Source organism: Synchiropus splendidus, chromosome 3 (assembly GCF_027744825.2).
Source record: "Synchiropus splendidus isolate RoL2022-P1 chromosome 3, RoL_Sspl_1.0, whole genome shotgun sequence".
NCBI lineage: Eukaryota > Metazoa > Chordata > Actinopteri > Syngnathiformes > Callionymidae > Synchiropus > Synchiropus splendidus.
The window spans coordinates 32,017,208-32,040,369 of NC_071336.1; the positions used below are offsets into that span (position 1 = coordinate 32,017,208).

The window sequence follows — 23,162 nt, forward strand, 5'->3', positions numbered from 1 at the left end:
TAGTTGACTCTCAAGACTCCTGATCTAAATAAAAAAAATGACTAATGTACATAGATAAAAGTTAATTTAATTAAAAAGTTTTTTTGTCATTTGTTAAGCGGAAGTGTGTGCTTTTATTATGAAACGTGCTTTTATTGACGCGGTCCCGTCCCTGCGTCTTGAGTTGACGCTCCGTGACGTCATTAATTGCCGTCAGGCGCACGGAGGACAGTCCCGGAATTATCGGCGAAGAAGCCGCTACATTGAACGAATCTTCCCCCGAAACAGGAGCGGAGTGCCGCAGCCGAGTGAGCCGGGAAGAGCGAGCCTCTCCCTGGGGACCGCAGCTGCTCACTGTCCGCGCACAGGTTGGTGATGTTCTTGTGTTTGGCTGCTAAATCATCATCTTGTTGCACTTATTACCTATTTATCACCTCCGACGGGCTCCTGCATATTTATATAGCCGCTATGTTCCATACATACATGTACATATTGACCAATTAAGAGTCTTCCCTCGTTTTCATTCATCTCATGACGTGTCCTTTTCTGGTTTTCAAATGAGCTAACAGCTAAATGTTGCTGTTGAAAGGCAGCGTGTCCCAGCTACACGGGGGGAGAGGCAGGGGAGACCCTGCATACGTCACAGTCCATCACTGGTCGCACAATTTAAGAGTCATCCGATGTTTAGATGGGAATTTCAAGGAGGAGGTGCCAAAGATAATGTTGATTTATTATTTTTTTATTTATTTACCTGATTTCATAGTTATCCTCTTCTTTAGCTTTAGCATTCTAGTCGTGAGACTTTGTCCTTGTTATAGTTTCCATTTGTGATTGTAAATCCTCTTACCGTCTTATCTATCTGTCTATCTGTCTATCTATCTATCTATCTATCTATCTATCTATCTATCTATCTATCTATCTATCTATCTATCTATCTATCTAACTCAATACATCTGTCTGTCTATCTATCTATCTCAATCTATCGGTCTTTCTGTCTATCTCTCAATCTGTCTGTCTGTCTATCTATCTATCTATCTATCTATCTATCTATCTATCTATCTATCTATCTATCTCTCAATCTGTCTGTCTGTCCGTCTATCTATCTCAATCTATCTGTCTGTCTATCTATCTATCACAATCTATCTATCTGTCTGTCTGTCTGTCTGTCTATCTATCTGTCTGTCTGTCTGTCTGTCTGTCTGTCTATCTATCTATCTCAATCTATCTATCTGTCTGTCTATCTATCTGTCTGTCTGTCTGTCTGTCTATCTATCTCTCAATCTATCTGTCTCTCAATCTATCTCTGTCTGTCTGTCTATCTATCTATCTATCTATCTATCTATCTCTCAATCTATCTCTGCCTGTCTATCTATCTATCTATCTCTCAATCTCTGTCTGTCTGTCTGTCTGTCTATCTATCTATCTATCTATCTATCTATCTATCTATCTATCTATCTATCTATCTATCTATCTGTCTGTCTGTCTCTCTGTCTGTCTGTCTGTCTGTCTGTCTGTCTGTCTGTCTGTCTGTCTGTCTGTCTGTCTGTCTGTCTGTCTGTCTATCTATCTATCTCTCAATCTCTGTCTGTCTGTCTGTCTGTCTATCTCTCAATCTATCTGTCTGTCTGTCTGTCTATCTATCTATCTATCTATCTATCTATCTATCTATCTGTCTGTCTATCTATCTCAATCTATCTATCTATCTGTCTGTCTGTCTATCTATCTATCTATCTATCTGTCTGTCTGTCTGTCTGTCTGTCTGTCTGTCTGTCGCTCTATCTCAATCTATCTATCTATATGTCTGTCTGTCTGTCTGTCTGTCTATCTATATCGATCTAAGTATATAAATGCCTTAATAAATACATGGTAATTTCTCATCGTCGCAGCCCCAGCATTTTCCCCATTGTTTTTCATTATGGCACTGGCGCTATCATGGGACCTGCTCCGATGGAAACCAGCGAATGCAGCGGAGCTAATGTCGCCGTTGCTAAAATAATAAGGGACTTGAACTGGAGACCAAACCGTTACAGCATCTACTTAATGGGATGGTGGCAGTTCCAAGATTAGACACACAAACAGCCAGAAAATGATCCAGTGCACATGAGCGCTAGCAGAACTGGTCTAAGCCCCTGTTTACACGTAGAGGAAAACGCTCCATTTTGTGTTGGAAGCAGTTTCCGATGAGAGCAGGGTTCAGAGTGAGGACTTGCAACGATGATGTAGGGCAATAATATTGAGTGAAAAAATGGCGCGGAAACGAGCAGCTCGGTGGTATGCGCTCAGGGTGTAAGAAAATATTGATGTTTGCAAATATTGCAATTCTTGATGGAACAACACAGCATTGGTATTTGAAGTACGCTATATTGATATTTATGAGTTGCATCTGCTCACTTTCCGCCCTTCAGTGTCTTGTAATCGAAGAGCTCTTATGAGTGCCATGTTTTATAAGACCGGCATCCATGGCATTCAAAGGATAGCCAACACTCATGAGACACAACAAACGTACTATCTCAGCACCGCACTAATGTAGCCTCACAGCTAACGTGAAACAAGTGGATGCTGCTCAGACAACTTCTGTATTTTCATTTTTCTGTATTTGTGTTTTTCCCCTTACTCATCCAAGTATTGCAATACATTGTATCAACGCTGCTAGAGTGGGGTACATTTCCTATCGCCACGTTCCTGCCAATGCACAGACCTAGTGTGAGCTGGTGTGTCTCCCACCATAAGGTCGCTGTCCCAGCTACCAGGGGTACTAGGCAGGACTCCCTGGACGAGTCATCAGTCCATTTTTACAGACAATCATAAAGATTGGAGGATCTTTTTCCTCTTTATTGTATCTATTTATTACATATATATTAGGGCATAATATAATATAATATAATATAATATAATATAATATAATATAATATAATATAATATCAGTCTCACCTGCTTTTACTTCCCCAGAATGAAGAAGTACAAAAAAAAAAAATTATGTGACATATGTAGATTGAACATTCAGTGGACTATAAAAAGTACCACTTCTTTTGTAGTTTAACTTTGATCTCTTGAGGGCCACAAAATTGAGGCCCCAGGATGCACAGGGATGATGGGATGTTTTACTTATGTAATTAAATGGATCTAATTTAAAACCTATATTTATGTATTTCCTGCTTCACTAAAGTGTCTGTGCATCTATCTGTCCCAGATGTCTTCGTCCATGTGGAGCCTCAGGTGACCCTCAGTGACCCCGGCTGCAACGCCTGGCACCTCTGGACATCCAGGCAGGGTGAGAAGCCTTACAAGTGATGTTGACTGGAGTCATGTTAACAGGGTGGCTTTCACTGTCACTGAGGAAATAGTACACTGCACAGGTAAGAAGTCATAGTGAAGATGAGTCTGAGACAGTGGAGTCTGGTCCCAAACCAGATTAAAGGATTATACAGAGTTGAGATGAGACGTCTCCTGTGATTGGTTGACCAGGTTTACGCAGCTCACGAGGGATTGTTGCTCACGTTCTGTTGAGTGGAACACATCATGTATTTCAATTTCTTCAATGCTTTTTTATGCGCTATGTTTTTTTGTTTTATATTTTATATATTGTATTATATCCTTAACACAATTTTAGCTATGTATTTAAAAAAAATCATACCACACTGTTGCCTCCAGAAATTATTTTATCGTTTTGAATAATTTCTCTTGAAGTCTCCACGCTGATACTTTGATTCACCAGCTGAGAGCGCGAGGGCCGTTTACCGAGGTTTCAGAGCGCGTAGAAGCGCAACGCGCCTCCAGATGTCAGCTACATTTGTGCTGTATACTAAGTGTGATGCTATGAAGAGGGCTCCATATGCTTGCTCATGTAGGTCACCAGTGGGCGCCTTGAGGTGAGAGCCACTTCCTTCCAGGTCAGAGGTCAAGACACCATCCATGGTCAATCAGCTTCAGTGCTCATAACTTATTAATAATTGCATGATTTGTACCTAATTTTTTCATTTTTAAATGTTTTTTTTCTTTTGTCTAATCATTCATTATTCATATCTATTTTTTAAATGAATTTTTATTCGGAGTAAGTACGACATTCCTAAGACCTAATGTTTTCATGTTTAGTATTAGTATTAGTATGTATATATATCACTTTGCCACAGATGAACTGCAGATTTTCATAGTAATTATTTTAGTAAATGAAATATAAAATCCCTTTAATAGTTTGATATGTTTCATTTAAAAAAAAACCCATATATATAATATATATATCTCCTTTTCCCCTACTTTTTTCTTCTTTCAAACGAAAAAAAGGTAAATTTGTAGTTTTAATTTTTAATCTCAACAATATGTGTCACTTTTCCTGCTCTTTATTGAATGTGTTTTGTCTCTCCTCCCCAGATTGTTCTTATTTTTTTGTGACTAATTTTATTTTAATTCCAAGATTCACAAATATAATATTATGTGTTGTTGTGTTATTTGAATGGTCTCATCCTACTCTGCTATACAGATGCACTTTGGTTTCCTCTTAGCAGCATATTAGCATATTATGTAGCATATTTTTAAATTATTTTTTGTAAATAATTTATATAATTCCATGGATTATTGTTCCCTACATTTTAACCATTGTATCTTCACTGCCTTTCCCCTCAATGAGGTTCACATTACCCATTACATTTTTTTCTCTCCCTTCTCCCTGCTGTTTTTTTTTTCCATTTGGCCCAAAGTGCAACGACAGCTTCCCAAAGTTAAATATCATTGAAAGTTAAAGTTATATCTGTATTTTTTTCTCTTACTTTATTGGGTAATAAAATATCTTAATTTGTATTTTCTACTTTCACTCACAAACGTAATTATCAAGTTAGCCCTCCTGATTTTTCTACATTTGTTATTCATTTTGATAATTTCATTTTACACAAACTAGCAACAGTATGAAGTATTTATAAGGCCAGAATATTATCCAGGTTAAATGAGCATCGTGGCAACATAGTAGTGTGTTCTCTAAGGGCTACTTTTTAGTTCAAATATTTTGTGTAATTCAGTCAATTTTTTTGCACAAGCAGTTTTTGGTAAATAATTAACAACTGGAATTCGAAATGTATTTTCTATTTATTTTAGTTTTTAAATTTAATTTAATTTAATTTAATTTATTCCTGATGTTCCTTTCTATATCCATAATACAAGCATTTCCTCTCTTAATTTATCTTTTTTTATTGTTCATAATTTTATATTTTCTGTTTAACCTCAAGCGGGAACAAACTTTAAGCCAATATAATGTCCATATTAATTTAACTCCATATGGTAATGTTCTTTTCTGGCAGTGTTACATGTGATTGAAAACAGGAAGTACATCGAACTCATTTTACTAATCCCATAGAAGTGTGAGGCTCTGTTAATCCCAGACGGTGAGAATTGTTTCAATTGTTTTGGTTTCAACACCTTTGTGGTCTGTAGCTTCTTAGCTCAACACAACTATTGAGCGCTTGCTCCAGTAGCTGAGGCTTCGTGAAGCTTCTTGGGAAGGAGTTTTGTGTGCTCCGTTGCGACAACAAATGCAGTAGCCACAGCATGTTTTGCAGAGCTTTATATTGTTCTTATTTAATGGAAGAATGGCAGGGACAGAAAACCTCCTGTGAGAATAGCTTGTGTTCTGTACTAGGGGAGGCTTTGAGGTGGACCCAGGACCAGATGGGGATTGTTGGTTTGATAACGCTGTGGCTCCTGAGTCATGACTTCAGCACACAATTCTGATAAAATTGCGTGTTTTGGTTCTGCAGAGTGTGGCTTGTCTAGATGCAGATGCATCCATCAGATGCATGCTGGGAACTGGCCGTCTCTTCCCTCCGTGTGTGAGGGCGTCAGTCTGTTTCCTCTTCCATCTGGTCGCCTATTTGTCTCCACATTTTCCTCCCTGGTAGACCCTCTCCCCCCACTCCCACCCTCCCTCCCTAGCCAGCCCAGAGCTGCTGAATTATTTAACATCAGCCGACGAGCTCTGCGCTGCTGCCAGAGGGGGGAGTTAAAGTAGCGGAGGAAGGATGCGGAGAAGAGGTGAGGGATGTGCCGTGAGTCAGCAGAAGGAATGTTGAGGCTCAGAACAAAAGCACGCTGACGGCAGGAGGTGGATGAGGAGGAGGAGAAGAAAGAGCAGCAGATCAGCTGGTGTGTTGATTGATCAGGCTGAGAAGGTCACGGAGCGGAGAGATTAGCGAAGCAGATCGCAGCCAGGAGAACATGACGACAGCGCTAACGCCTCCTCTAAATAGCAGCTAGACAGGCGGCAGAAGGAGCCAAGGCAGAGGACGAGAGGAGCGGTTGCAGGATGGGCGAGAGCTACATGTACCAGAGACTTTCCTTCACTAGGGGAGAGGAGGAGGAGGAGGAGGCGGGAGATGAAGATGGAAGAAGTGTCGGGGGGCGGATGGTAAAGTGTTTGTCTTTTGTGCCGTTTCACGCTGTGGTTCGTATGTGATGCTACAGATCGCGAGTGAGCCGGGGGTCGGCCCCAGGAGGGGCCCCTCTGATGGCTTAGATGCAGAAGGCTTAACTGCAAGCTTGTGCAGAATGAGCAACTTCATTTCCAATGCAACATGAATATTACAAATATATCAATGTTTTCACAACCTTTTCGTTTTGAATTGTTCACTGTAAGAAGTTATTGTTTTGTGACTTTTTTTTTGTTTTGTTTAAATGCTCCCTTTCTCCTGGATTTTTTCTTAAAAAATTTTAATTATTCATTTTTTCCATAATAAATATTACATGTCTTTTTCCCCCTGTAGTAAATATCTCCAATTTATATTCTCCTCATTCATATGTAAATATATTCCATGAATAAATTTTTTACCACCAATTGCCAGGGCCTTTTGGAAACATCTTTGTCCATCATTATGTATTTTTATTTTTTTGTCCGTTATTTTACTCTTCCTCAATCTGAGCCACTATAAATAACATTCACATTCGTTATAATGAATTAATTCATTCTAAACATTCAAACATTTAATTTTCTATAAAATAACATTTATTTATAATACAATTTGATGTTTTTCTTGCATGATTTCTTTCATAAAAATCCTGAATCATGTTAACATTTTTAGATGAAGAAATATCACTTTATGTTATTTGTTATTATGTTTATTTTATTTATTTATTTTGTTGTTATAGTTGTTTGGTATAATAAGAGTAAGAATTCCGTCCCTTTTTTCCATGATTTGCTTGTGCCTGATCTTTACTCATATTTAGACATTCAAGTGTATTTTTATGTCACTGTTGTGCTCTGCCTGTTTTAGTTTTGAAGCGTCCTGAAGTGTGTGGCCGTCATGTTTTGTCTCCAGTCCTTGTTGAAGACACAAGTGAACAGAACTGTTGCCTGGAGATTCCGGTGGATTCTGATCAAGACAGTGAAGTGAGTCGATGGTATTTGCGTGTGTTTCAGATGCAGACCGAAGAAGGCACCGAGTGGCTGCTGGAGCTTCTGACTGACGTCCAGCTGCAGCAGTACTTCCTGCGCATACGAGACGAGCTCAACGTCACTCGGCTGTCGCACTTCGACTACGTCAAGAATGAAGACCTGGAGAAGATCGGGATGGGACGTCCAGGTGCCCAGCGGATTCACACTACTCACTAAAGTGTTTTAAATTCGGAATAATTAGCAGTTACATGATTCTTGTGGAGATTCACACTTTAATTTGATGTTGGTTTTAAGTTTCCTTGTGTTTTTTACGTTATTTATTAGCTCTCCTTTTATCTGACGCTATATGATGTTCATTTTACTTACAATAACTTGATAAATAATCATTTCTTTTTGATAGCTGTGAATGAATAAACACATCCCCTTATAATAATAAATAGAAATAATACTAGTATAAATTAATAAGTATGTAATACATTAATAAAAAAAATGATAATATATTAATTATGTTCTGTCTTGTGTTTCATTTTATTTACGTATGAATTTTGTTATTTTCTTCCATTAATTTTCTCTGTTTTTTTTAAATAAACATCTAATCAGATTTTTTTGAGGAGATAATTGCTATTATCAAACGTAAACCAACTTTTCAATTGACATTCTTCTTTTGTTTAAACTGTTTTCTGGCTATGCTTACATTTATTTTAAACAGTTCAATCTGTCCATCATGAAGCTCATGAAGAAGGATGGTGGTTTGCAGCTGTCAATGGTGGCGACTCTGATTCGTCTAAAATAGTTTTTTTACGCTGTTTTTCCTTGCTGCATAATTCCATATTTTCTGCTTCATATTTCTGATGTCTTCAGTCTGTGACAAACATGACGAGAAAACACTGACTGGTAGAGGAACTAGTGGAACCACTATTTTTGATGCTTTACTTTCATTCTAATTCTTATGAATTCATGTGATGTCCAGGCCAGCGGAGGCTATGGGAAGCAGTGAAAAGGAGACGAGCACTTTATAAACGCAAATCCTGGATGAGCAAGGTAACATTTTGCACACACACGCATTCGGATTTGTGTTTTGTGGGGGCCACTCACACAAAACACAAATCCAAAACACATGGCTAACCTTAACCAGGACTCTGAACCAAACAGAAAGTCTGTCTTCATCCTCAAATTGAGGTTTGGACCTGTGGTAACCGGCAGAAGGTCCCCATGAAGATGTAAGGTCCCCACAATGACAGTGTTTTGTCAAGAATTGGTCCCCGTGAGGTGGGATGAATAAGTCCCCACACTCTGCTTCACTACTCTGGATCTGTGTGTGTCTGCAGGTGTTCCCTGTAAAGCGCCCCGATGCCGACTCTCAGCAGCCCCTCCCACAGGGAGCTTCATCCGGAGCAGCGCCACCCAGTGGTGAGTCGAGCCCGTCGCTCACCTGCTTGATCCGAGAGACGGAGCTACAGCTGTTTGAGCGTCTGGGAGACGGGACGTTCGGAGTGGTGCGGAGGGGAGAGTGGACCGGGCCCAACGGCAGAGTGGTGAGAGACTCAAGCTGTGTTTACAAGCAAGGAAGAAACTGTGCCTCAAGCCGCGCCACCTGAGGTACCTCTGGTGCTCAGTCCGCTGACTGTCCTAACTCTGCCGCAGCTGTCAGTGGCCGTGAAGTGCCTGAAGGCCGGCGTGCTGGATTCGGACGGCCTGGACGACTTTATCCGAGAGGTGAACGCCATGCACTCGCTCAGCCACCAGAACCTGATCCGGCTCTACGGCATCGTTCTGACACAGCCCATGAAGATGGTGAGCCAGTCCTCCATCATGTGTTCACCAAAGCCTCGGCTCATGTGGTCATGTGATCCAGGTGACCGAGCTGGCACCGCTGGGGTCTCTGCTGGACCGTCTGAGGAAGAGACAAGGCCACATCCTCATCTCCTCGCTCTGCAACTACGCCGTTCAGGTCAGACGAGTCGCCACGATGGGGGACTTCACACGACAACAGATCACCAAGTACACAAACCCATCAAATCACGGAAGCACCGCAACATGTCATTCATTTCCGATACGCCGTCAACCTTCTTCTCATTTTGTAAATATGGCACACACACCAATGACGTCACGGTCCACGAGTTTGAACTTTTCAGCATCCGAACCTGTTTCTTCCTCTGTCAGAACAGAGAAAAGAACAGGCCGGTGTCAGTTGACCCAAGAAGTAAGGTCTGCCCAGACACTCCATTGATAGAGCACATTACATGAACATGACATATCTGAAGAACTGGACACTATCAGACCAGTTTATACACCTAGTTAGTCCTGACTCCCAACTGAACCCCTGGTTCTTCTTCCTCCATGGTGAGGAAAGGTATCGACCTGTCCGAGCTCAGTCCAGCAACATGCAAACCATGACGCCCCTGTTACTGCACGGCCGCCCACTAAATCGTTGCTGACTGCACTGTGTTGAAGACTCTGAACCACAGTGTGATGTCATCAATGAACGACTGCCTTTACAGACCACATTCATTCACCACGTTCACGGTTTCCTGTGTCGCCACGTGCAGGTGGCGTGCGGCATGGCGTACCTGGAGCAGCGGCGCTTCCTCCACAGAGACCTGGCTGCACGGAATGTTCTGCTGTCCACCAACGAAACTGTGAAGATCGGAGACTTTGGCTTGATGAGGGCGCTCCCCACACACACTGACCAGTACATCATGGAGGAAGGGCACAAGATCCCCTTTCCCTGGTGAGTCGTGTCTCCACAATCCCCTCTGACTCGCTGACTCACGCCCTCCCTGCAGGTGCGCACCTGAGTCCCTGAAGTCCAGAAGCTTCTCCCACGCCTCGGACACCTGGATGTTCGGGGTCACCCTGTGGGAGATGTTCACCCACGGACAGGAGCCGTGGCCGGGCCTGAACGGCAGCCAGGTGACCCAAAACACCTGTTTCCTTGAGTACACTCGGAGCAGTTTGTGATGTTCATCCACTGTGTTTCAGATCCTCCACAAGGTGGACGTTGAGGCTGAGAGGCTGTGTAAACCCGACGACTGTCCTCAGGACATCTACAACGTCACGCTGCAGTGCTGGAGCCCCAAACCTGAAGATCGACCCACTTTTGTGGCCCTCAGGGACTTTCTCCTGGAGGTAGTTAAAACCCAGCTGAAGCAGTCCTAGCTCAGATCCCAGACCGGCTTGTGTGTTGCAGACGATGCCGACAGACATGAGGGCTCTGCAGGACTTCGAGGAGGAGGACAAGCTTCCCATCCAGATGAACGACGTCATCACTATCATCGACGGAAGGTCAGTTTTTACTTTGAGGGGATCGGTCATTAATTTCACACTTGATATTAAACACAGTCTCAAAATGAGTCATGACATGGGTGTTCACTGGTATAGTCAGTATTTAGTGATGTAATTCCTAGTGTTGTAGTCCACTTGTAAGACATGTAAGACGGAATATATGTGTGTGAATGAGAGGGATCCAGGTGAAGTGACAGGATGCAGAGATGAAGAAGGTGGGGGAGAAAAGTGTCAGGTGTGATGTGTGACAAAAGGGTGTCGGCAAGGATGAAAGGGAAAGTGTCCAAAAGGGTGGTGAAGCCAGCAATGTTGTATGGTTTGGAAACAGAGGCACTGAGGAAAAGACAGGAGGCAGAGCTGGAGGTAGCAGAGATGAAGATGCTGAGCTTCTCTCTGGGAGTGAGCAGGATGATGATAGGATCAGAGGGACAGCACATGTGCTCAGGTGTTTAGGAGACCAAGTCAGAGATTGATAGATGGAGATGGTTTGGACATGTACAGAGGAGAGAGAGCCAGTACATTGGTAGATGAAGATGTTGAGATGTTGGAACTGCCAGGCAGAAGGTGGAGAGGAAGGCCACAGAGGAGATTGATGGAGGTGGTGAAGGAGGACATGAGGTTTGTAGGTTTGAGAGAAGAGGAAGCAGAGGACAGGAGGAGATGGAGGAAGATGATCCACTGTGGCCACCCCTGAAGGGAGAAGTTATTGTTATTATTTATTCATTTAAAAATCCTAAATCCAGCTTGACCGAGACCTTGAGTTCGGGTTTGCTACTGGTTTGAATTTGTAGACTGAATGTGGCATCACTGTCCAACTAAATGCGAAAAAAATGACCATTTCATATTCAACAGTTTTCACTGCAGCTGGTTCACTCTGTTCACTTGCGATTGCAAATGTAGGCATGTTCCTTTAGATCGATGCCGAGCGCTATGATGTCATCATGATGGCCGATCGAAATTGCAAAACAACCAGGGCACTGTTTCGATTTGCATAGTAATATCATGGCGTTCAAAGAGACTTTGCGATCGACAAAACCATTTAGAATATTTCCCTGCAACACAGCCAGTTGATGGTTCCGCTTGGATGGATGTGTGTTGGGTGAAAGACTGACAGAAAACAAAATGGTCTGATTTATTTGTGTTTCATCACTGAACATGTCCATGTTGCCGTGGACTGGCTTGTGTCACGTGGTTTTATATACATTAATATCACAGTTGTTGGTTAAAAGGGAAGTTTTTTTTTGTCAATCGAGACTTTTTAATACTTTATTATATTAATTTTTGGTTTATGCATTCATTTATTTTTGGGGGTCCTTTTTGTCTGCAATGTTGTTTAATAGATCATATAAGAGGAAACGACCCATGACCTGACCTTTGTCTGTCTGGGGTCCACAGGGCGGAGCATTACTGGTGGAGAGGCCAGAACAGACGGACCCTTCGAGTGGGTCAGTTCCCTCGACACGTGGTGACGGCCGTCGCCGGTCTGTCAGCCCAAGACATCAGCCGGCCGCTCAAGCACTCCTTCATCCACACGGGACACGGAGACACGGACCCCCATCGGAGCTGGGGACACGCGGATCGCATCGACACGTGAGTCATGTGGCTCTTGTTAAGTGGTGTGACATCTCTGTCCGGCAGAGGGCAGCACTGTGGCAGGAGAGGACTCGTACTGTGACTCTCCACATGAGGGCAGCAGTAAACCACACTGGTTCTCCAGCTGGACCTACTCTCTGCTAAGTGAAGTATAAAATGTGTTTCTACATTCAAACATTTTTTCTCCTCACACCTCAGTCTGTATTTGGGGAACCCTATGGACCCACCTGACCTTCTGGGATCAGCTCCATACACAGCCAGGCCAACCAAACTTCCCAATCGTGCCAAAAGTGAGTGTCAGCCACACAGAAACTTTGGTCCTTGTGATAATGCAACAGCCTTCTTCGATGCCCCTCAGAACAACCCCCTCCTCGGCCGCCTCAGCCCGCCGTCCTCCTCAAGAGTAAGGTCCTTTTCCCTGTCAAAATCCGACCTTCAGATACACAACTTATTTGTCTTCCCGCTCTCTTCAGAGCCGTTCTACGACTCTGTGATGAACGACTACGACGACGAGGACGACGGCGGAGCCTCGTCGGGCCGTAAGAGACAAGGCGTGTCCCTGGGCCTGAAGCTGCGACCCTGGGAGAGTTCCAGCGTGCGCTCGGCCAAAAGTGAAGTGTCGCTCATCGACTTCACCGACGACAGCTTCAGCTCCACCACGCCGTCACCGCTGACCGAGACGAAGCAGTCTGACGAGGACACGCTCAAGGTAGGTGCAATAATGAATGCAGTTATGCTGAGCGCTGTCTGTGATGCACAACGCTGGGTTGCATTGCCAAAACGCCCTGTTGCCTGATGTTGCGTTACTTACTGTAACACATCAAGCTGCATGGCCCAGACTCACATTGTGTTTTGTCACGTTGCATAACACAAGGTTGCTTTTGAAATGAATATGGGCGTCAATATGAAACAGTTTCTTTTTTCAAACTTTCATTAGGGTCAAAGGAAATATTGATGGCCCAGTACTGTGTCGATGTTTTTGCAACAGCGTGGGATAGATATTGATACTTAAAGAATAACTGTTTTAAAGTTATTTCTTTATTTTGCTTAGTGCAAACAGACTCACACTGCTGTGTTCAATAGGGGTCCAATATCATTTTAAAAGAGGCTGAAGTTGCTAAATTCGTTCCTCATAACGTAATAAATACTTAGATGTGTTTGTGATTTGGAGGTGTGCTAACCTTTTCTACAACTAGTCTGTATGATGTTGCCAACCTGGTGACCTTGTTGCTAAATTTGGCAACTCTCCAAACCCTCATTGTGACTTTTATTCCAAAAAGTGAAAGCAACTTTTTATTTGTCCCAATATCCATAGAAAAGCATGTGTCACAGGCGTCTCAAGATATGTCGCGTCACCACTCCTGTATCAGCGCACATTTCCTATCACCAGATTCCTGCCACTACACAGCCCTGCATGTTTCATTCATTTACGCCAGGAATCACGTGATGACTCTTGCGACTCACAAACATATAATCGACAATGTCACAGTCAGTGACGTTGATTCACCAAGTGAACAAAGGACTTGTTTGAGTTTCAGTCTATGAAGGTGCTTTTCTTTGTCATGGTTACCCAGGCTACAGCTTGCTAACGTTGAGGGACTGTGGAAAAGCGTTGGCAGGTCACCACGTTCTGTCCATGTGACCCTGCCACGCGTCGGTATTATTAAGCCTGGTGAAGGGACCCCCAAACACACTCCACATTGCACCTAAAGTCTCTTTGTTGTGTGCAAGGAGAGATGCTTCTTATTGTTGTTTATTCTTTCATGACACAATGTGAATTGTGAATGATCTTATGTCATATTTACAGTTTGCATAATGTTCCAGTAAAGAGACAACATGTTGTCGCACCCCTTGTTATGGTGCACTGTGGAAAAACCCTGTGTTGCGTCACGCCACGTAACAATGAAGGGTGTGTGTACTCTGCAATTGTATAGTTACATATGTGGTACATCCTATGCTGTGACCCCATGACCGTGTAACTACTATCATGTTTGTTTGCCAGAACTTTAATACTTTGCTTCTATAGTGCATGAACTTTTGTGCAGGACTGTCTAGTCCTTAGATCTGTCCTCTCCACAGAGCAGTGAGACACACACAACAAACAAAAATTGGGGAAAAAAAGTTGTAAGAAGAGTAAAAGGTGTCTTAAAGTGAGACATGGCACAAAGAAATACTGGATTCTTAAATAAGGGGTCATCATAATGCCCCATAATTGGATGTGATAGGTTTAAAAACATGCATTGATGTGAAAATCTGTATTTTATCACTAAAAGTGTGTTTTTTCTTGTAAGCTCAGACGGCTCTCTTGATCTGAGATGTAATTTTCATTTTCAGTAATTCGATGCTCTTGATGTCAGACTGGATATTTCAAAGATGATGTTAAGATATCATCTTTGATATCTCCCTACACATCCCTGCATGTGTGGGGATGGGTACTGACTTTGGTACTTTCATAGGTAGAGACTACAGTAGAGAATGGCACATTGTTTTCCAGTGCTCGTGTGATGGAGGGAGCTGAAGACTGATCCAGTTCCCTGCCGGACATGAACACACCAGGGCACGCTCGTAATGACATCTGGTGCCTCGGGTTTGACACCAGAGCTGGTCTTAGGTTCTGTGTTAAACATGTTTGTGGGATAAATATGTTAAACATATGCATTTTGTTAAAAAGCAAACTAACATGTATTCATACATAAATACATCTTTGCAATAGTGCCATTGAGTACTGATGCTGATTCCCAGCTACCATGAATCAGCACTGTATTGGTTCTAATGTCACCCATCCCAAACATGTGTCCCTTCTTTTCTCCATTCGCCTTATATCATTTCAATTTGCAAGGTTTGTTGTTCTTGTTCCTTCTCAATTGTAGCATCAAACAAATTCAGCATGAACTTTCTTTTTATCTCTGCGTTCACTTTGTCTTTTACTTGATTTGAGCGACTTCTCATCCTCTGCACGCCAGGACACGCCCTCCATCCTTGACTGGCCTCTGCCGCAGCCGTCCTACGACGAGGTTGCCGCCGAACAGGAAGAGCTGTCTGAAGACCAGGAAGTGCGCTCCATCAATAAGGGAGTGAGCGAGGAGCCTCTGGTCGCCACCGGTGCTCCTGTGCCGGGACGCAACGAGTCGCAGTCTGCTGACCTCTTTCAAGAACTTCAGCGGGAGGTAGATCAGTGATGGACATGGTGATGATGAGAGTGGCTTTGACTGTGTTTGTTTCTGCAGGTGATGGTGAAACTGCAGGTTCCCATGGCAACAGGACGCTCACTGCCCTCCTCCCCTCTCCCACTGTCTCTGGCTCCGGTAGCTCCTCACCGGCAGATCTGTTTGCCTCCTCCCTCACCCTCAAACTCCTCCACCTCCTTCAGCTCAGTGTTTGAGGATCGACCAGTCCTGCCGCCTCGAAGTCCTGTTCCCCCAATGAGACCTTCGAAGTTCACCCTCTCCACCCGCCCCTCCCAACCAGCTGGACGTACGAGCTCCATCTCCCTGGATCTTGAGGACACGCCTCCACAGATTCCACCGAGAGACCACGCCCTCTCTCAGCCGGGCTCGAGGTCGTCCTCACCCCTGCCATTGGTGCCGCCACTCTCCTCCTCACCCGTGGCTCTGCCCCCGCCTCCACTCTCTGTCTCTCCTCGCCGGGCCTCCGGCCTGCTGGGTCCTCTCCTGTCCAGCACCTCCCCGTATTCAGCCACTTCTCCCCTCAAAGGCTCATCCTATTCTTCTAGCCTCACGACTCCCGGCTCCTCTTACTCTTCAACCCCCAATTACTCGTCCACCTCACTGCTGGAGCCCCTTCCTTACCGAGAAGGACGTGGACTGTCGTCGCTGATTGACAGCCCCCAGAGTTCCGCCCCTATGCCGCTGCCTGAGAGGCCAGCTTTTCTTGAAAGGTGTTAAAAATTGTCATTCAATAGAAACAATAAACAAAGATGTGAAATTGTCTGGAACGCAGCCATTAGCTCGCCAATGCTGCGCAAGCTAAATGGACATGTCATGTGAGCAATCTTGCCTCATGTTTTTGTTCTGTCTTTGCGCAGATATGGAACAGCCAACATGGCGGCTGTCAAGCCTATGATCCACGGAGCCAAACCAAACTCCTCTAGCAACAACAACAACGGTGGAGGGACAGCTGCCAGCACGCAACTGGAGCAGAGCTTCACACAGGTACGACAAGTGGTGAAGGATTTATTCCTGATGTTTGGAAACTGGGACTGTTACCGCGATATCACAGTTTCCTCGATTGGTCACGAGTAACGCTCGGATCAGTTCTGCGCAGTTTAACAGCGAGCACAACAGTAAATTGGATTTATGTGCTGGTGTCTTCCTCTGCTGCCTGGAGGAGAGAAGTTCCACCTCAAGAGTTTTTATTCAGACTTTTAGCTAAAGAACAATGGGCCGCCTTCTTCATTTCAAGTCCTCTCCCTCCTTTGAGCTCCCACCGATCCTCTTCATTCTACCACATCCACATTATTCTTCCAACGTGCCGACAGTCTCACCAAATGTCATCAAGCGCGTTTAGCATGCAGGTGTCAAACTGAATCCCTGAAGAGCCATGTGAGTGCAAAAGCTTTTGGTCCAATCGATACGAAGCACACAGTTGAACCAATCAGTTGATTGTCCGTGTGTGAAGCTTGTTAGGTTGGTATAAAAACCTTGACACCCCTGTGGTTAGAGGGACAGTGAGCACCCATTAACATTGGCACAGGTCCTGACTCTGCCATTAACTGTGGTCGCCTCTTCACTTGTTAATCCCGTGTCATGACACCTTGAATCACCAGGGTAGACATGAAATGTTTAGTATTCCCGATCAACCTATCTTTGTCGGAAAGAATGAAATATGACGCCAGTGTCTCCCAGTTTTAAATCAAGCTGTGCTTGCAAGAAAGGTGTGAGCAAATGTCGGAAATGTGTTCCAAGTGCGATTAGAATTGGTGGTGAGGTAGAAAGAGGTAAGCAGGTAGGCGGCTAGGTGTCAGGAAAGATAGGTGGGGAGGTTTCTGGCTAGCTAGCTAGGGACAGGGGTAGGTAGGAAGGTAGGTTGGCAAGGACAGTGGTAGGTTGTGAGGTATGGTGGGAGGAGGGCAGGTATCGGGAGGATAAGGTAGTGTTTGGCTGTGTCCCATTTCTCACCCTAACACTCGGTTTTGCAAGTTTACGTGTAAGTGCAGTGTGTCCTAATCGCCGTTCACCACTTGAAATGATCCCTTCAAACCGAGGGAGCTCCGGAGCGGACTTGAAACCAAGTGGGAAGATGAAGTGTGGAGGGATTTCCAGGATACTGAAGTACTTTATTGAAAAACAATGTTGATTAGGACAACAGGGACATTTTAGTAGCGAGGACAACTCTTCTGTTTGTTGACTTTCTCTCGTATCACACGTTATCGAGCCAAATGGTCGACTGTGTCTGACAACATGAACAATTCAACATGTATGTCCAACAGTATGTTTTTATTTCTTCTTAACAAACAACAGTTGGCTAGCATCCAGGCTAATGTTAACGTCCTCTTAAGTCAAGATTGTTGATGGGCATTGTCAAGAGTCCGACGATGAATTTGTCGCTTGAACATGTCGCCTTGATCACAGGTCCAGGGAGCTGTGCACGGTGTCACGCTGGAGGAGTGTCGCGCTGCTCTCCAGATTCACAACGGGAGCGTTACTCAGGCCATCAATCATTTAAAGGTACAAGCCTCTTTTCTCATGTCACAAAATGATAGCGGCGCTAAATGTAGTTGCAGATCCTTGACTGGGAGTTCAGGGCATGTTCAGCTCGGACCTGTCGTCCGTGGTTCGGGTGTTTGTGAGCTGCTTGAGGGGTGAACTTCGAGACTGTCGATTTGAATGTATCGCTCTCTGAAACTCTCTGAATGGGGCTTAGTGAGTCCACCCCATCTCTCTCCAGTCAGACTTCAAAGAGAGACGTCTCCTACGGTTGTTTACTTCCTGTGCTGTAGGTGGAGCAGTTGTTCCGTCTGGGTCTGCGATCTAGATCTGAGTGTGAGGAGATTCTTCAACGCTACCACGGGAACCTGGAGCAGGCCAGCACACTGATGCTGGACACATACGGGCCGCACCGCCACAGGTGAGTTCAGCTGCTCCAGATGAGGGCTGCAGCCCAGCGCAGCTGCTGTTCCACGTCCCAGTGGGGCTCCTCCTCCTGTAGCTCCAGCTGCCATTCACTTTGGGAAAAAGATCATTCAAAGCTGGGTGGGCAAGTGAATGTTCTTATTGGCCGTCCAGAGGCTGGCAAAAAGTGGCTAAATGTATCAGTAAATTGGGGAAAGAAGTCAGGATATCAACAAGAATAAATATGATTGTCAAATTAGCTTGCAGCTAATTAGCAGTGTTGCTGTCCGTCTCTGATCCGTTCAGACACTTCATCCTCTCACAATAGTCAGAGTCGTCGCCTCAACGGCAACGTCGTTGGATTCAAAACAAGTCCTTGGTTCACATAAACCTTTTCTTCTTCCTCAAAAAGCATTGACGAAACCCTCATTATTGGCTGATATTGCTGCTACTTCCACTGCTTCAGTGTACAGCGCGCCAGTGTTTGGTCCCTCGAGCGACGCCACAAGATGGCGCCGACGTTTCACCCACTTAAGAGAGCCTTGTCAGAATCACATTGTATTTTATAGAAGTATATGGAAACCAAATTCTATTACATGTTTTGCACACATAAATTAATCACACATTTTTAATCTATTGTAAATGTAATTTTAGCAATGCAAGAGTTTATTTGTCAATAAAGTAGTCAATCACGTGTGAAGAAAACTGACCGCAATTTCAGGGGTTTAAAAACCATCCATGCTTTATATATATTCCTCGCACGCTTTCAGTGTCTCTAACTCCTGGCCCTGTGCAAACAACAGAAGAAGGGAGAGATAAGCTCGATAGAAGGAGAGATTGCAGTCGATATGAACACTATCATTAAGCAGCTTGTGAATGATGTATGAAAGTTCGGCAGAGGAACTCGGCTTTTACTAAAACACCAAAGATGAAGCGACAGAAAAACTCTGCCACAGTCAGTGAATGTTTTACGAGAGGAGAGTTTGGATGATTCGGCTCCTGGTTACAGAGTGACTGTGGAGAGGAATGGTGCGACGTGAGAGGAGAAGTGGGCAAAACAATGAGGGAGGCTTCTATCATTGAGGCATTCACACCAACCTGGGATCTTTAAATCAACCGAACTCAGCTCCTCTGCTCAGGATAAACAGTGACGCATGGCCTCTTGATTCCCACCGGGAACAATCAAAGCTGCAACTTTCTCCACATGGCAGGTAAATATAGCCACGATATTCGCAGCTATCCAGCTGTGAGCTGAGAAGTCACGGAGTTGACGGAAGTCTCTTTGACGTGTGTGGCAGCTGGGGGGAGGGATCTGCTCCAAGTAATTGGTTGGTTGAAAGAGGCAGAGTTGAAGTTGTTGTCTACTGACTTCCTGTCTCTGGGATTCTGTCGGAGAGCTCTGTGTCGCGGGCTGTGGTGGTGACGTCACATGATGCTACTACGTAGACTTCTCTTGAGTGCAGCAGAAAGTTGTCAACTCTTTTTTTGGAGAAAAAATGAAGGTGGAGCCGCAACAGTTAGCATGCTGCGAGGCTACGGTCGATTCAGCTCGTAGCAGGGCAGAACTGATGAGATGTTACGATCACCATGGACCCACATGCAGGAGACCAGGCAGATGTTCAGAGTTCAACAAAGGGTTAATCCAGACTGAAACTAGTTACAAAAGGAGCACCACAAAACAGGGTGATGTAGAAACTCAGTCCATGTTAAAACCGCCAGAACTCCAACAGAGAGCGCCTCACTCAGAAGGATAAAAACTTAAATCCTCAAAACTTCTACAAAAGGAGCTTCACAAGGAAGGATCTCAAACTTGACAATACTTGACAATACTTGACTTCACTCGACGTGACGCTCAGACTTGACAGTACCATGGTACGCACTCACAAAATACACACCAGGAGAGCAACACATCAGGGGAAGAAGTCACTAATAAATAACACGATGGACAAGATGCAGACAGGAAGCTGCGACTACACAATCAAAATAAAACCGTAGTTAGCCAATAGAACGAAACTGAGAAATCAAACTGACGGTATGCGACAGAAGGTATGCGTGTTCCAAGGGTTCCACATTTTTCTTATCAATTTGACTTAAACATTTTTATTTTAATAGAAAAATAATACGATGAGAAGAATAAAATGAGTACACTGACTGAAGTTATTTTGGCATGTTTTTGCATGAAATATTTTCACCTGAAGCCGCGCATCTTACACATTAAGTCCACATTAATTTATCACTGAAAAATAAATAAACACATATTTATTGTGTATTAACTTTAGTGTATAAACAAGGAGCACTTTTCAGTCACCTGTTTCAGGAGCACCAGATGATACAGTGTGACGTCATCACCAAAACACCCAAGATGACGGAGAGTAAATGAGATTCCACAGACAAAGATCAGAAATAAACTTATGATCGTTCTGGCCAATTCATACTCTCTGATTTACTTTTTAAATCTAGTCCCTCATTTTTCTTCCAAAATTGTCGTTACATAATTCATATATTTCTATTAAATTAGCGACACCATCATAACAAGTATGAGAATCATGTTTTCAGTGAAAATCTAATATGAAAGTGAGACATAAGCTTCACCACTTCACAGCCATATATACTTGGACTGACATGAGGCCAGCGTATGTTTCCGGTTGGGATCAGCCTGGTGGCCTCTCGCCTCAGTTCTCATAACCCCGCCGTTGTTTCTCGGACTGAGGTATGCCACGCTCTGAAACAACAGTGGGATGACTGTAATACATATTTATAACTTTTGTGTCACAGGAAGTGAGACCGTGGAGCTGCCGACAAGTCGATGAGGTGCGACATCAATACTGAGTGAGTCATCGCAGGACCTCAGACGTGTGACAGCGACTGTGAATCCTCCGGAGCCGCGCTCTTTTTCTTTCCACTTGAACGATCTCTTATTGTGTTTGATCATGGAAAGGTCCGCCACTTGAATTGCTGCTGTAAACGGTCCACCGTTTTTCTCTGCAGTTTACGTGCAATGAATGACCATGGACTCTGAGTCACATCAGCAAAACACACAGTCTAAGCTTAAACTCAGACTTCAACGTCTTCGGCATCACCGTTCGACCGTGTGAGCTGATGAAAGTAAGCATTAGTTTGACATAAAAATTGACAAAAAAATATGGGCATCAACACACGAGCAAAGTCATAATTGTTCATATTTATCAAGCATGCACTGTTGAACCGTTTCCTTCATCTCTGTTGGCCCCTGAACGCATCATTTCTACACTGTTGTGCTGGTGTTCTGAAGCAGTGACAGACCAGTCGATCAGTCGAGAGCCTCAAGTGCAGATGAACAAAGTTAGAATTGAGTGATGAATCTTGATTTTTTTTTTTTATGCGCTCATATTTGTCGGGCTCGTTCCTGTGTTTAACACAGTCTCCACTCCAACAGGAAGTAGTCTTTACAGGTGCTAAACCCACGTCATTTTACAGGGTCTCTCTATTGGAGGCTAGTTTTAAATAGGAATTGCCGATGTTATCCAAACACAACATGTTGCCTGATGCCGGTAAAAATGGGAACCAGTATATGCCACGCATTTCAGGCTATAAGACGTCTGCTGTGATGAAATGAACACATCCATAACTGCTATTCTGATGCCTGTATGAAGCATGCTTCAACTGAAGTTAAACAAATACGCTTCAGATTTCCGCGAACATTATGGCGTTATCTGTTTTCATTATGGGGGAAAGCCGGATACGCAAACTCCTAACAAGTATACGAAATTTATCCTGATATCGGGCCGATAATATCGGGACGGCCCTAGTTTTTAAACCCCTATAATCTTAACTCGAACTCATCGATTTTTGGAAGAGTTCGGATTAATTCTTGGCGTCTGGAATCGTAGGATACCGTCCAATAACAGAACATCGATGAGTTTAACGTACATCAAAGAGGATATGGGTCAGTTGCGCTGTAAATATACTTGAGCAACTGTTTGTATTAAACTCTGTCGCAGGCCATTCGGCCATTTGGACCGTGGACCTCAAGTTTCACACACAGTCAAGACTCGCCTCCCACAGATTTGCTGGTGCTGATGCACATCTTTTAAACATATATGAACCAAGGTCAAACGCAAAAACTAACTTTGACTTGTGCATATCTGACAATAATTTGTCAATGTTGGACATTTGAACGTACTACTCTCAAAAATAGAACTGAAGAGTCATATCCAATAGCTTCTGCTGAAGATGTGGCTAAAGACTTGACAGTTAAAACAGTCCCCTTCGCTCCAGTGTTGAGCATGGTTTTGTTGCTTTTCCGTCCGACAGTGTGGCCGGGACCTTCTCCATGTGACTCATTCATCAGGGTTGTGTGTTGCTTTATTTAAATGGTGTTACATTCAAACTGCTGGTCAGATGCTGAAATGTGTGAACTCGCTTTAGCAGTGAAGACGTGCACTTTGCTAAACTGTTAGCTGTGATTCAACGAAGCTGCTCCGTTTTCTTGGCGAGGCTCAACAGAGTAGTTTGAATTTTATTTTTAACTTTTTTAACTTGCTTTAAACAGCAAAGGCCTCCTTGAAGTGTGGGGTCTGTTAGCATGGCCTGTGGCTTCCGCGCTAACTAGCTAATGTGCTGAAATGCTACTGTAGGTACAACTATTAACACTGGATATGATGCAGCTTAAATACAATCGACTTAAGCAAAAGAACCAGCCTCCCCAAAGGTGACGGATCCAAAGCTGACCTCAGCGATGTTAGCTAGGTGTCTGCGGCAATATTCGGGGACCGTTTTGTCAGTATTACTGAGTTATTAAACAAATGGTTTATGTCAAAAGTGAAGCTTTTTCATGCAAACGTCTTGTTTTGTTTTGTAATAAAAGCCTTCTCAGAATG

The 23,162-nt window shown here is 43.8% G+C and overlaps 1 protein-coding gene across 2 annotated transcripts; it reads left to right on the forward strand.

Moving 5' to 3' along the window:
• Nucleotides 1–186: 186 nt before the first annotated feature.
• tnk2a (tyrosine kinase, non-receptor, 2a) lies at nt 187–23,162 on the forward strand. 2 transcript variants are annotated; one of them, XM_053859809.1, is made up of 21 exons: nt 187–347; nt 3,170–3,250; nt 7,379–7,541; nt 8,325–8,395; nt 8,683–8,889; nt 8,999–9,148; nt 9,210–9,305; nt 9,904–10,085; nt 10,141–10,267; nt 10,337–10,483; nt 10,545–10,639; nt 12,035–12,229; nt 12,431–12,522; nt 12,591–12,635; nt 12,706–12,941; nt 15,196–15,399; nt 15,460–16,130; nt 16,278–16,404; nt 17,824–17,919; nt 18,192–18,319; nt 21,079–23,162. In XM_053859809.1, exons 3-21 carry the CDS (start codon nt 7,379–7,381, stop codon nt 21,083–21,085), a joined length of 3,039 nt encoding a protein of 1,012 aa, XP_053715784.1. In that variant the 5' UTR covers nt 187–347; nt 3,170–3,250; the 3' UTR covers nt 21,086–23,162. The 2 variants fall into 2 exon arrangements, with proteins under 2 accessions (XP_053715784.1, XP_053715783.1); XM_053859808.1 differs by lacking the exons at nt 187–347; nt 3,170–3,250 and adding an exon at nt 3,277–6,370.

Bases quoted from the DNA above. Each gene is read 5' to 3' on its own strand.
- tnk2a (XM_053859808.1), top strand. From the start codon at position 6,269: ATGGGCGAGAGCTACATGTACCAGAGACTTTCCTTCACTAGGGGAGAG. The intron at 9,306-9,903 runs GTCAGACGAGTC...CGCCACGTGCAG, and splicing joins TCTGCAACTACGCCGTTCAG to GTGGCGTGCGGCATGGCGTA. The intron at 10,086-10,140 runs GTGAGTCGTGTC...CCCTCCCTGCAG, and splicing joins CACAAGATCCCCTTTCCCTG to GTGCGCACCTGAGTCCCTGA.